The 12959-nt window shown below is 35.9% G+C and overlaps 2 protein-coding genes across 2 annotated transcripts; both read left to right on the top strand.

The window, feature by feature from the left end:
* Positions 1 to 241: 241 nt before the first annotated feature.
* Positions 242 to 3126, top strand: LOC137709846 (TPD1 protein homolog 1-like). Its single transcript, XM_068448829.1, has 3 exons — positions 242 to 419; positions 802 to 879; positions 2671 to 3126. Exons 1-3 carry the CDS (start codon positions 323 to 325, stop codon positions 3012 to 3014), a joined length of 519 nt encoding a protein of 172 aa, XP_068304930.1. The 5' UTR covers positions 242 to 322; the 3' UTR covers positions 3015 to 3126.
* Positions 3127 to 7167: 4041 nt separating this feature from the next.
* LOC137710537 (glutamate-1-semialdehyde 2,1-aminomutase, chloroplastic-like) lies at positions 7168 to 10315 on the top strand. The gene is made up of 3 exons (XM_068449585.1): positions 7168 to 7413; positions 8387 to 8560; positions 9056 to 10315. The coding sequence occupies exons 1-3, from the start codon at positions 7225 to 7227 to the stop codon at positions 10121 to 10123; spliced, it is 1431 nt and encodes a 476-aa protein (XP_068305686.1). The 5' UTR covers positions 7168 to 7224; the 3' UTR covers positions 10124 to 10315.
* The last annotated feature ends 2644 nt before the right edge of the window (positions 10316 to 12959 follow it).

Raw genomic sequence — 12959 nt, 5'->3', positions numbered from 1 at the left:
TTGCCTGGTTTGATTCTACAGAAAAAGCCTAGCGTGTAGCCTCTCTATCTCTGTCGTCCTCCCCGTGAGTCCTTCCCACTTTATGCAAGTCAAATCTCAGCCCTCTCTCTCCTCTCTTCTTTCTCTCTAAATCGACGGCTATTGTTTTTTTTGACTGATTTATCTGATTGATTTTTGATGTGATATAAATTCATCGGTTCCTTCACCCTCTCACTTGTATTTCTTCACTGCAGAGCTTCGAAGCTTGCTCAGTAACTCGTTCGTCGGCTCAGCACTCGCTCTCTCGGAACCGAGTTCGTTTCCAACTCGACTCACAAGCGCGATGACGAAACGGCGAGTCGTTGCGGTCGTGGCGTCGCTGCTTCTCTTCGGAGTCGTGGCCGTAGTGGTGCTGCTGTTCGCGCCTGGATTTGACCGAGGTACGTGTACGGACGACGACTTGTCGTTTGGATCTTACCGCCGAAGATTCACGCGACGCACGCCGTTATTTGTTTCTTTTTGTCTTTTTTTTTTTTTTTTGCTTAGATTCTTTCTCCCCATTGAATCCCGTATCTAATTATTGCTTCTGAATTTTATAATTTAATCCGCTTTTTTATCGAGTTGCTTTTTGTTTGTTCTTGGTACCTCTTTCGCAAACACAAGGGGTCCATGTGTTTGTCATCTTTTGAATTTGAATTTTTAATTAATTAATTAATTACTTAATTTCTTGTCCAATTCCGTGTTATTTTTCACACTTTCCCCTATAATTTTTTATTTTTATTTTTAATTTGATGATATTTTGTTTACGAATTTTATTTGCAGATGGATTTTTGAAGCCTGAATCGTCTGAAGCTGCAAACTCCACACTCACTGCAATCCACCGCAAGCTGCTTGTTCGTGGTAAGTGATCAATGTCCGATTAATTAATATTATTCGTATTAGTTGATTTAGTTTCTCGAATTAGCCATATAAACGAGAATTGAATGCATGGAGGCGTCTAGATAAATTTTATTTTTTATTTAATTTGACTCTGCGCGTGTAAGTTGATCTTATGTAGCCGGTCTCCTGCAAAATAAGTTTATCAGGACGTTTGCAGGCATTCCGTTTTTAGGTCGAGTCCTTATGATTTAATTGGAATTTTCTGTAATTTTGGTATTTCTAAAATGGTGATGGTGAGGCAAACCAGAATTTGTTACCCATTTGTTCGCAAGTGAATAACCGGCGTTCTTTGGTCAGAGGGGTGGGAAATGGGTGTCAGAATTGCAAGCTCATAAGGTGTGCATGCTAACGTGCACCGTTAGCTCTTTGACCCCCCTGCTCTAGGTGTATATGCTGTCCCATGTGGGTATCTTTTGAATGGTATCTCAAAACATCCCAATAGGTCACCATTCCCTCTTTTGGTGTAACCAAATTTGAAACAAAGTCTTTGCAAAGAAATACACACTGTTTTATGTTACATTGCACAACCCTATTGGCTTGTTTTAATGTCTACAATTTGTCTCTTGAAATATGTGCATATTATGTTAACATTATAGGTAAATTACGAGTTTCATACTCCCGATTACCATGTGACTACAAATACATAGTTATCCATTGTTGGATTTGATAACAAGTGACCATAATTTCTTGGTCACTCTGTTGTGTTCCCTCGCACTTTCCTATTTGTTTTTAAAGAAATGTTAAGGAGGCATTCTCAAAAGTCAAACTCTTCGTGAACTCTTTGTCACGTTATACTTTTGGCATGTGAATTGAAATTAAATTGTAAGGTATTAAAAAGTTAGTAGAGAATTTCACTTTTAAATAATTTTGTTAACATTTCTCTTGTTTTTTAACTTGTAAATTATTTATTTAATTATGTGACTTGAAACAAGAAAAAAGAGAAATTCGGAAATCATTTCTCATACAAATAAGCCCTACTTCACTTTCCTAGCTGTCTGCCAATTCTGCATGTATGATGAATGACAATTGCATTTTGTCTTTTTCTATTTTTCTGCAAGTAAATGTTGACACATGGAAAATGCCCTTCTCTGAAGTGAAAGAGCGTGTTGACCAAAAGTCCTGGCTCTTTTTTGAATGCTAATTTGCCGAATACAAAAGGCTACGCCTATGAGCCATCGGTGAAAAGCAAAACATGAATAGGTGATACATTGAAAGTAGAAGCTTTGACAGGTCCCATCTCCATTTGCCTTTTGGGTTGATTTGTCTGTGTATTAACTTTTCTTGTATAATTCCTGTGAATCATCTAGAAAAAGTGTCTTTTGTCTACAAATGCTTTCCTCAACCCCACATGAAGAGAGATTCTCGGGGGGCACGGTCTCTTGTTCGTCCAAAATACTTGTAAACGGAACTCTTTGGTATTTGAATCCATCCAAATAAGCGCTTGTGAGACTCAAATACAGAGGTCCTGTTGGGCGGACAAGTTATGTGACACAATTACCTGCCCTCAAAAAATTCTCCTATTGATAAGTTGGGAAATGTGCACATTGTAATGTTTAGGACTCGAACAAGCGAATGGTAACGCGGCACATCCAATCGTGCTCAAGAATTTCTCTTAGACGAACATTATAGTGTTTAACCTTTCACTATTTGAAATTTGTTATGATTAAAGACCCTTATCATTTTTGGGTCTCATTTTCATTTTTTCTATATTAAATCGTATATATTTGTATCATTCGCTCTCTTGTTTTACAGCGACAGCAATGGAGGAACCAAACAGGATTCGGGGAGACAAGTGCAGCAAGGCAGACATAGTGATAAACCAGGGCCCCACACCCCCGCTGCCAAGTGGCATCCCCACATACACCGTCGAGATCATGAACATGTGCGTCACCGGCTGCGACATCTCCCACATCCACCTCACCTGCGGCTGGTTCAGCTCCGCCCGCCTCGTCAACCCCAAGATCTTCAAGCGCCTCCGCTACAACGACTGCCTCGTCAATGACGGCAAGCCCCTCGCCAACGGCGGCACGGTGTCGTTTCAGTACGCCAACACTTTCAGCTACAAGCTCTCCGTCTCCTCGGTCACGTGCTCTTAGAAATGGTATTAATAAAACAATCAATCGCCTAATTACAATAGTTAACACAAAAAAAGCAGAATTATATAAAGCACCCAAAACAAGATTTAAGTACCTGGCCTGGTATCGAAAATGCCCAAATTGCCCTTTATTTTTGCTTTGTATCTTTCTTTGGGTCGCGGATTCGAGTGCCAAAAGTTGAGGTTTCTGAATTCTGAAGCTGGATATATGGGTAAAAGTGTCACGACGGTGTCACGGTGACGAACAGGAGGATAATATTTGGGTGAATTTTGTGTATAGTAAAAATAGTAGTTATAGGGGATTGGAAAAGTGAATGTTCTTTTGGTGATGACTGGTCGTGAGTTTTGAATGCAAAATTGCTAGTAAAAAATAAATAAATTGTAACTTGTATCTACTTTTCATCCTTATGATTTCGATATTATTCACCATGGGTATTGGGTAGCACAAAATCATGAAGAAAAAATAATGTGACTGTTGGATGCTTTTATTCATACTGTGAAAAAACCAATTGATGATCTGATAAATTGTAATCTTAAAGCGTTGTAAGTGCGAAAAACAAACTTAGCATTTGGTAATCTTTCATATAAAATGTTATGATACTACATAATAATCATAGAGGGAATGACGCTAAAAATGGTTTTTACATTAAACTGTGATTGTGTAAACTAGGAGTAGATTAGGTTGAAGGATAAAATTGATGGTTCTTGTGCTAATGGTAGAGCAGGTTTTGGGGTATTTTTCGTAATTTGGAGGGGCATGTAGTTGGTGCTTTTGCCTCATATAAGAAGTTTGTTAGTTTATGTGGCTATTGAAATTTGGATAAATTAGAATTGGATGCCCCATTTTAGATTTTTATAAATTAAACATCTTTTACTTTTCAACTTTTGATTAAAGTGTTTTTACTTTTAATTAAACTTTATATTTTAGGTATATTCTTAATTTAAGTATTTTATAAATTCTTTTAAATGCATTTCTATGTAAAAAAAAAAAATGCACTCAATAATATTCATTAATTTATTGCTATTTTTATGGAATCTCATCCCTTCCTCAATTTAAGGATTCAATTATATCTACTAGGGTTCAAGATTAATTCGAAGAAATATAGTTTTTCCAATTTCTAACTCAACATTTTTTATAGATTATAAAAAAAACAAGAGTCGTTTATAATTAAAATTGAGATGTAGACTAGACTGCCTAATTTCATGCAACTGAAAATAAATTTGAATTTTTTAACAACTTCTTATAGTAGAAACATGAACTGCACTGCCCGACTATCGCAACAATTGTAGCGGCTCAATTGCCTTCAATAAAGTAGCACTAAAACGAAGCACTATTACCACCCCTCATACACTCAAACACTTTTTTAGTAGTTAAAACAGAAGTAGGCCGAAGCAGTAGCAAACTTTTAGCCAAGGGGGCGCAACTAAGGGTTTAGCAAGATCACTCGCTTCGACTAGAGTGGCAAGCCAACCAACAGAGAACACATAACTGAAGAGTAAGAGTGTCGGGGTCAACAACTCCTCTACCTAGCCTGTACTAAACTTAATTTTTGTCGAAGTCAAAGTGCTGCCAACAAGCTCGATGCTTAGCTTCAGGTAGATAGAGCCGTTCCCCCACGTGCATCGGGTCACTTCTCCTAAAGTGTCCTCGCCCCTCACGTTCCCAAAACGATCGAGTACCTCCATTCTCGGAGAGGTAAGACCAAAGTTCACTTTTTGTTGGATACCAGGGAAGTACTTACAGCTAGGCCTTCTTGCACTTCAAACCCTTCTTTCTTTTCTGGTGTACCTATGCGTGCGAGTCCACAAAGGATTGTGTAAGAGACTAGTCGGCTGGCTATTGTTCCTAGAGTAGTGTGCCCTAATAATACTAATATAGTAAGAGAAGAGGGTGCTCTTCCCTCACTAGGGTTCTTCACATTTTTATTTTTATTTAAAATGAGTCCTTATTCCAATAATTAATTATTAAGAGTTGACAAAATATTTTTTAGTGCAATGTTTTAATGTGAAAAATTATCTTTTTGTTGGGTTACACAACTTACACATAACGTACCATAAGTTTTGTACGTACCAAAATAAGGATAATACAACGTACTAATAACTTGGTACGTACTAAATAAAGAATTGCATAACGTACTAAAAGTAATATTTTATAACGTACCAAAATACTAATACGTATCCAAATTAAATTTATATAACGTACCAATAACGTCCAAATGATTGGTACATTATATTTAATATATCTGTTTGGTACGTTATATTTAATATATGTGCATTTTATATTTCATAATTGTATGTTAATAGGATGTTTATGTGTTTTTAGAATTTAAAACAACAAATTATTTCAATAAGAAAAATTCATTTTGAACGAATTATGATATGATAATGTTTGTGGTGATTTTAGAATATTTGTGATATTACTTTTTGAACTAGTTGGTTAATTAAATACAATAAAAATCATAATTTTTAATTAAAAATTACTAGAAGAATGTTTGATCAAAAGTTTAAAAGTTATAGACGTTTGATTAAAAAAAAACAAATTTGAGGCATCTATATCAAAATGCCTCTTGAAATTTTAACTTTCATTGCGGCAGTTCGAGTTGCTTGGGTTTGAGATTGAAAACATATTTGGATAGAAACTAATTCTACTTTGGTTATTCGTTATTTTTATAAGGCTCATTCTTCTTCAATTCCTTAGGCCATCTCCAACCGTAGGATCCAGAAGGGTCGAAAAACGCTCAAAAACCGTCTCCAACAGAAGGCTCATGGGTCCCACAGAATCTGAAAAGGCCAAAGGGCTAGCCTAATCCAGCCAGCCCCGGGCTAGCCAGAAATGTGAGCATTCCTGTCTGATATAACCGACAAGAATGCTAGGCCAAAACTTCAAATGCAACGGCTAGCTAACGTTAGCTAGCCTTTATTTTTGAATTTTTTTTTTATTTACAATTTTTTTTTCCTATAACTTCTATTTTTTTTCCTTTCTATAACTTCCTATAACTTCTATTTTACAAAATTTGTTTCATATATTTTTTTTAAATTCTATTTTTTTTTCCTATAACTTCCTAAGCCATTATACAACATTACATTAAATTAAGTAACATGAAACAACATTAAATAATAATAACCAACATAAAAATTATACAACATAAAAAAAAAAACATTTAACAACATGAAACTTAAACAATATTTTAAAAAACATTTAACAACATCAACCTTAAACGCCTACTCTATGCTGATGTCACTTAGCCGTTGGATTTAAATTTAAGTTGTAGTTTTTAAATAATAAATTATGTTTGGCCCTATGACCATTTGGCCCTCGGTTGGAGACTGTTTTTTGTGACAGGGCTAAAATGAGCTCTATGACCTTTTGGCCCTCGATTGGAGATTGAGGCAAATATGACTCTGTACTGTTCATTAAAATATTAATTTCTTGAAGGGCTAGAGGGCTAAAACGAGCCATCTGGCTAGTTTTCTGTTGGAGATGGCCTTACTTTTTCTTGGATGATTGGAATAATTGTTTATGATGCCGTAGTCATATGAGATTTATTTGCAAGCACATTTATAAGGATCGTGAAGCCCTATAGATTAGGCATGGAATATTTGCATTTTGTTTTTATTTTTATTACTGTGAAATATGTAAACATGAAGTTTACTTGTAATAAAATTGGAGTTGTGATGAGAAGTTTTAGTATTTGACTAACGTATATATAGTCATACAGATACAAAATAATTTATCAAAAACTAAGTGTCGTTACACAAAATTAAATTGAACAATTAAAAAGTCATTAAAAAAAAAACACATTGCATGGCTTATAAAAGTAAGTTATATCTATAAGAAAAGGAATATTGCCATATCGTAATCGATGACTCGATTTTAATTTTGAAGCAACTTATTTTATTCCTTATTTACTTGGATTTTCCATTTCATTGATCTCCAATTTCCACCAAACCCAATAAAAAAGGTCGTAGTTGCCTAGTTGGGTTTTTTTTTTTGTTGGGTTGGGGGGTTGGTGGGTTGGCCCGTCAGCCGGCTCGGATTGAAGCCCAAGTAAACTTCTAACAATCCGAAAAACCAACCCGACCCGCATGGCTTGCATCTCCTACGTAATCCGTTGTCCAAAGTCCTGGTCTAACTTTCTTCTCTCACTTTTATCTTCTTCATCCAAACAACTCCACGAGATAGAGGAGGGAGAGAGAGATTCAGAGCAACCATGGCGAACACAATCCCCGGGGCAGCCGTCGGGCTTTCCTGCTCGACTCCGAAGCTCTCTCAGAGACCCACCTCGCGGTTTTCGCAATCGTCCCGGCGGTTCTGCACCGTCAAGATGGCCGTCTCCCTCGATGAGAAGAAGAAGAGTTTCACTCTCGAAAAATCCGAGCAGGCTTTCAATGCCGCCAAGGTACAATTACCATTTTACCCAATCTGTGCTTTATTGTAATAGTTGTTGTGGGTTTCGAGCTAGTGGTTTGTGGAGTTGTAGTGAACCGTTGGACTATGAGGAAGTTTGGATTGGTTTGAAATGGTTGGATTTTGGATGATTTGGAGATGTGGGTTTGCCTTAGAAATATAGAAATTTAGAGGATTTGAGATTGCACAGGAACGTGCTGAAAGCTTTAATCTTGATGATGTTTTAAAAAGCTGTGGAATTCAAGTTTGGACTGTTCAATTCGAGCTGTTTGAGGTTCTGAAATCAAATCTATTAGTTATCAGAAAGGCGATCGGTACACTAATGCTCGTGTTGAATGGATGATTATATTTGGTTTTTGCACCTCTGATCTAGAATGTATCTAGTTTTTCAGTGTCATATTGCTTTGTTGTTCGTATTTCTGCTTGAACAATACTTGGCTACTCAAAGATTAGTAGGAATTCCTACTCAAAACTCTTAGTGTTTTAATCACAGAGCTTTGTGCATATGATCAGAACCATTCATACTATGAATCACACTGTAAATATTATCTCTGCAAAAAATAAATTAAAATCAAGATTGTTTAGTTAATCTATTGTTGCAAATACATGGACGGTTTGTAATGCTTTTACCAATGCCGTTCATTTGTTTTTAAACGGTTTGATGACTAAACGACCTTAGTTTTAATTGATTTCTTGCAGAGACGATCTTTATAGGATGATTTATAATATGAACGGTTCTTATTATAAACACGAAGTCCTATAAATAGACTACGAACAATTTTAAGAAATTTTGAGTAGGAGTTCCTACTCATCTTTAAGAAATTTTGCTCGGATATGCACTTGTAGTCTTGCATTCAATGTCTGGTTATTGTTCTTCATATGCGGCATTTGAACTTTTTCATTCGTCATCTGATGTCTAATAGAGAATGTTGTTTCAGCTGATGGAAATTGTTTTTGTTTTGTAGGAGTTGATGCCTGGAGGTGTAAATTCCCCTGTTCGGGCTTTTAAGTCTGTTGGTGGACAACCTATTGTGATGGATTCTGTTAAGGGATCTCACATGTGGGACATAGATGGAAATGAGTACATCGACTATGTGGGATCGTGGGGACCTGCTATAATCGGGCATGCAGATGATGAGGTTTCACTCTATCTGTGTAATCTATCGTGTATTTCACTATATCTTGAAATATTTAATTCTGTTGACGGTTCTTGATTCTGTTATCAGTTCACAATGTCCATGTCCTTGTTCTGGAGTATCTTTTGGTTTACTGTCATAGAACTTTTGTTTCTGTTATAGTGCGTATGCATTTGTCCCAAGGAACTTACGTATTTTATGACAATGGTCTTACTTCAAATTTATTGAACTCAGTTGAGAAGAAAACAAGATAACTAGAAGAAAAAAATATCTTACTTCAGAAAGGGTAAATTGAAATAGGTTTCTTAGTATTAGATGATCTCAAGTTAGAAATCCTCCCTCAGGAAGAAAATAGAAAGGAAAAAACCACAGATTGAACCACAGACTGATGTCGGTTGAACCCTCATTCGTATGCTGTTTGACTAGGATGCCTCTCTGGTAGCAGCAGAAATTGTCGTTATATATGCTCCACTATCTTGGATTGACACTTACCTTCAGGTACTTGCAGCTCTGGCTGAAACGATGAAGAAGGGAACTAGCTTTGGTGCACCTTGTCTTCTAGAGAATGTTCTGGCAGAAACTGTGATCGCGGCTGTTCCAAGCATTGAAATGGTTCGATTTGTGAACTCAGGTACTGAAGCATGCATGGGTGTGCTCCGCTTGGCCCGTGCATACACTGGCCGACCGAAGATCATTAAGTTCGAGGGCTGTTACCATGGTCATGCTGATCCATTCCTTGTCAAGGCTGGTAGTGGAGTGGCCACACTAGGACTTCCAGACTCACCTGGTGTTCCGAAGGCAGCCACTTTTGATACTCTAACAGCCCCCTACAATGACTTGCCGGCTGTGGAAGCTCTTTTTGAAAATCACAAAGGAGAAATTGCTGGAGTCATCCTTGAACCCGTTGTTGGGAACGCTGGCTTCATTACTCCCAAATCCGATTTCCTTAATGGTATCCGCAAGCTCACCAAAGAAAATGATACTCTCCTCATATTTGATGAAGTGATGACTGGATTCCGCTTGTCTTATGGTGGAGCACAGGAGTATTTTGGCATTACTCCTGATTTAACAACACTCGGGAAAATCATTGGTGGTGGACTGCCAGTCGGTGCATATGGTGGACGGAGGGAGATTATGGAAATGGTGGCACCAGCAGGACCGATGTACCAAGCCGGGACCCTGAGTGGAAATCCATTAGCAATGACTGCGGGGATTCATACCCTTAAGAGGTTGAGGGAGCCAGGAAGTTATGAATACCTGGATAAGATCACAGGTGAACTCATTCAGGGTATCATAGAAGCCGGGAATAGGGCTGGGCATGCAATGTGTGGTGGGTACATAAGTGGCATGTTCGGGTTTTTCTTCACTGAAGGGCCTGTGTACAACTTTGAGGACGCGAAAAAGAGTGACACTGCAAAGTTTGCAAAGTTTTATAGGGGACTGCTGGAGGAAGGTGTATACCTTGCTCCGTCACAGTTCGAGGCTGGGTTTACAAGCTTGGCACATACTCCGGAGGACATCCAAAACACGATAGCTGCTGCTGATAGAGTTTTTAGGCAGATTTAGAAACCAAGTCGTTTCTCTGTACTATTATTTTCCTCTTTTCACGTTTCGTTTTGTTTATTTTCCCCTGTTGCAGGGTTGTCAAAGTTGTAGGTGATCTGGAGAGAGTTGTTTATCATTTGAACTTTTTCGTACCTTAGTTAGCCCTAGTTTGGTACGTGATTTTGAAAAAAGTGGCTATCAAAAAAAGCTTGGAGCTTTTTTATGTTTGGTAAACATCCAGCTTCAACATTTTTTCACAATTTTGGTTGAAAAAAAGCTAAAAACACAAAGTTGCAAAACCCAGCTTTGAAAAGTCATCTTTTTTTCACATCTGTTTTACATAAAAGTTTATCAAACACTATAATACTTTTTTTTTTTTTTTTTAAAAGCACTTTTACAAAAAAGTTTATCAAACACTTTGCTATTTTATTTTACAGCTGTTTATTTTCACAACACAGCAGAAGTAGTTTTTTTTTTCAAAACACAGCAATACCTAACCAGTCTTTACTGTTCATCGTGACAAATCTTAAGCAAGGAAACAATCTCGGAATTCTTCGTTATACAATCGCGGACTCCTTCGTTATCTACGGTTTTCTGTACTCTCTTTTACTCTTTACGCACACAGGGCTATCTTGTATGCTGATCAATCAAACCTTCTCCAAAAAATTTGGAATAAAAGTTTCCCATTCAATGGGAGAGCGGCAAATTGTTCAATCTGCGTTCACCTAATCCATTTTTCATGTTGTCGCTCTCGCGCATGCATTACATTATGTGTTTGATTGCATTTGAGATTGGTTAACAGATGCCAAACCTCCTCGCCACCAACTCGTCCGCATCAACCACTTTTCTCGTCGTCGCTGTGTCCGTCGCCGCCGGCGAGCCTCCTCTCCCTCCTTTTGTCTCTCCGACCTTGTCAATGGAAAAATAACAGATATTTATTCAATTAGATTTCAATAGGCGACTGTTTGAATTGGAGACGATTCAATTCGTCGATTCTGATTTAGTGCGATTGATTGGATTCGTCCGACTCCAGTTTAGTTCGATTAGATTCTTTTACTTCCTTGGCCATTAATTATTAAAAAAAGGAAGGAATCAATGTGTATTATTTTTTATGTATTAAAAGCATCTCCGAACGAGATGTCAAAATCCTAAGTGGAATGCCACTGTACATATTTGACATCAAAAGTTTTTTCAATCGAAATGTTATTTGCTGACTGAATTTGAATGCTTAGTAATTTGATGTCAAATTTGACATCAATGTCAAATTTATTTTTAATTCATTTTAATAGTGGATCCCTTATTCCACTAGCATTTCAACCAATAAAAATTTTGTTTCAACATTTTTTTAATAATTACAATAATTTAAAGCTCTATTTAATAATAAAATAATATTTGACAATTCGGTTGGATAAGTACAAAATTTGACATAATACTTCAGATTGCTACATCAGCCATCAATTGTAATTTGAGTCTTATAATTTGACATTTCATTTGGAAATGGTCTAAATGGCTTTTAGATCTAAGTCCAAAAACATAAAGTGTTTTTAGGAATAAGTCCAATTATCTAATTATATGTTTTTATTTCTATTGTACTCATTTTATATTTTCTAAAAATATTAAAAATCAATTAAAATCTTCTAAAATTATGTATTTTCCAACTCCAAAAAGTCTAATTAATATCTTATAACAAAAAAACTAATATACTAACATACATCTATCTGCAGAACAGTCTAACCTAAAAAGTAGAAAAAACATATCATACCTACAAGTAAAACACATTAATTTGTGATAAGTTGATTATGAAAAAGAATCTAACATATAGATAGATAAACACAATTAACTTGTGATATGTGTTGATTATAAAAATTAAAAATAAAATCTATAAATGGGGTTGGAATAATTGGGAAGAAATTTGATTTTTATACTAAATCTTATTATTGAAAAGATAATTATTGATTGACACACCCCGACCAAAATCAAGGCATGAACCGTGAAGGTGTGGTCGGGATCCAAAACGAACAATATCGTGCTACGATGGAGTCAAGCCGGGGATGTGGTGGGAGCCCGGGCCGAGATGTGACATTGATAATTAAATAATTAAATATAAAAAATTGGACTTATTTTAATAAACCGGACTATTCTTACTATTGACTCAAAAAATTAGACTTCTATCAAGTTTCCCCTATATTTATTAAAACTTAACCGTGTTAATTAATTGGTTGAGGGCTAGTTTGATATTGTTGTGCTTTTTTAAAAAAACTACTTCTACTGTGTTGTAAGAATAAACAACTATAAAATAAAATTGTTGAGTGTTTTGTAAAACTTTTTTTTTTGTAAAAGTACTCTTAATAAATAAAAAAAAAGCAATATCTGAGTGTTTAGTAAACTTTTTTATAAATTGCCTTGAATATGTTAAATGATTAAAAATGATATGATATTTAATGTGATATAATAATTGTCAAAGATAGTAATGTAGAGGTAAAAATTGTAATTTTGTAAAATATGTGAGGGGTATACTTGTCGTTTTAAAATTTCATTAAATGAGCATTGATGGGGTAAAGATTGTAATTTTGTAAAATATGCGGGGGTAAAGATTCTATATTTTTTTACTTTTAATGACAACAATTTAAAATTTTTTTTTTTTTGTTTTACCAAATACATTTAATGTTCCAAAATTTTTAATTAGCTGCTGTTTTTGAAAGCACCACAATCATAAACCAAACCTAAGTGGGTAGACACGTGTCAAGTGATTGGAATAAAAGACATAGAGAAGACACTAAAACAGGACAGCAGACCAGCAGCCTATTTCAGGTCGGATAATTAATAATCTTCCAATCACATGTTCCAACTAATCAAA

This window comes from Pyrus communis, chromosome 12 (assembly GCF_963583255.1).
Source record: "Pyrus communis chromosome 12, drPyrComm1.1, whole genome shotgun sequence".
NCBI lineage: Eukaryota > Viridiplantae > Streptophyta > Magnoliopsida > Rosales > Rosaceae > Pyrus > Pyrus communis.
Note: the sequence above shows the minus strand (reverse complement) of the source record. Positions and strands in the feature narration are given on the sequence as shown.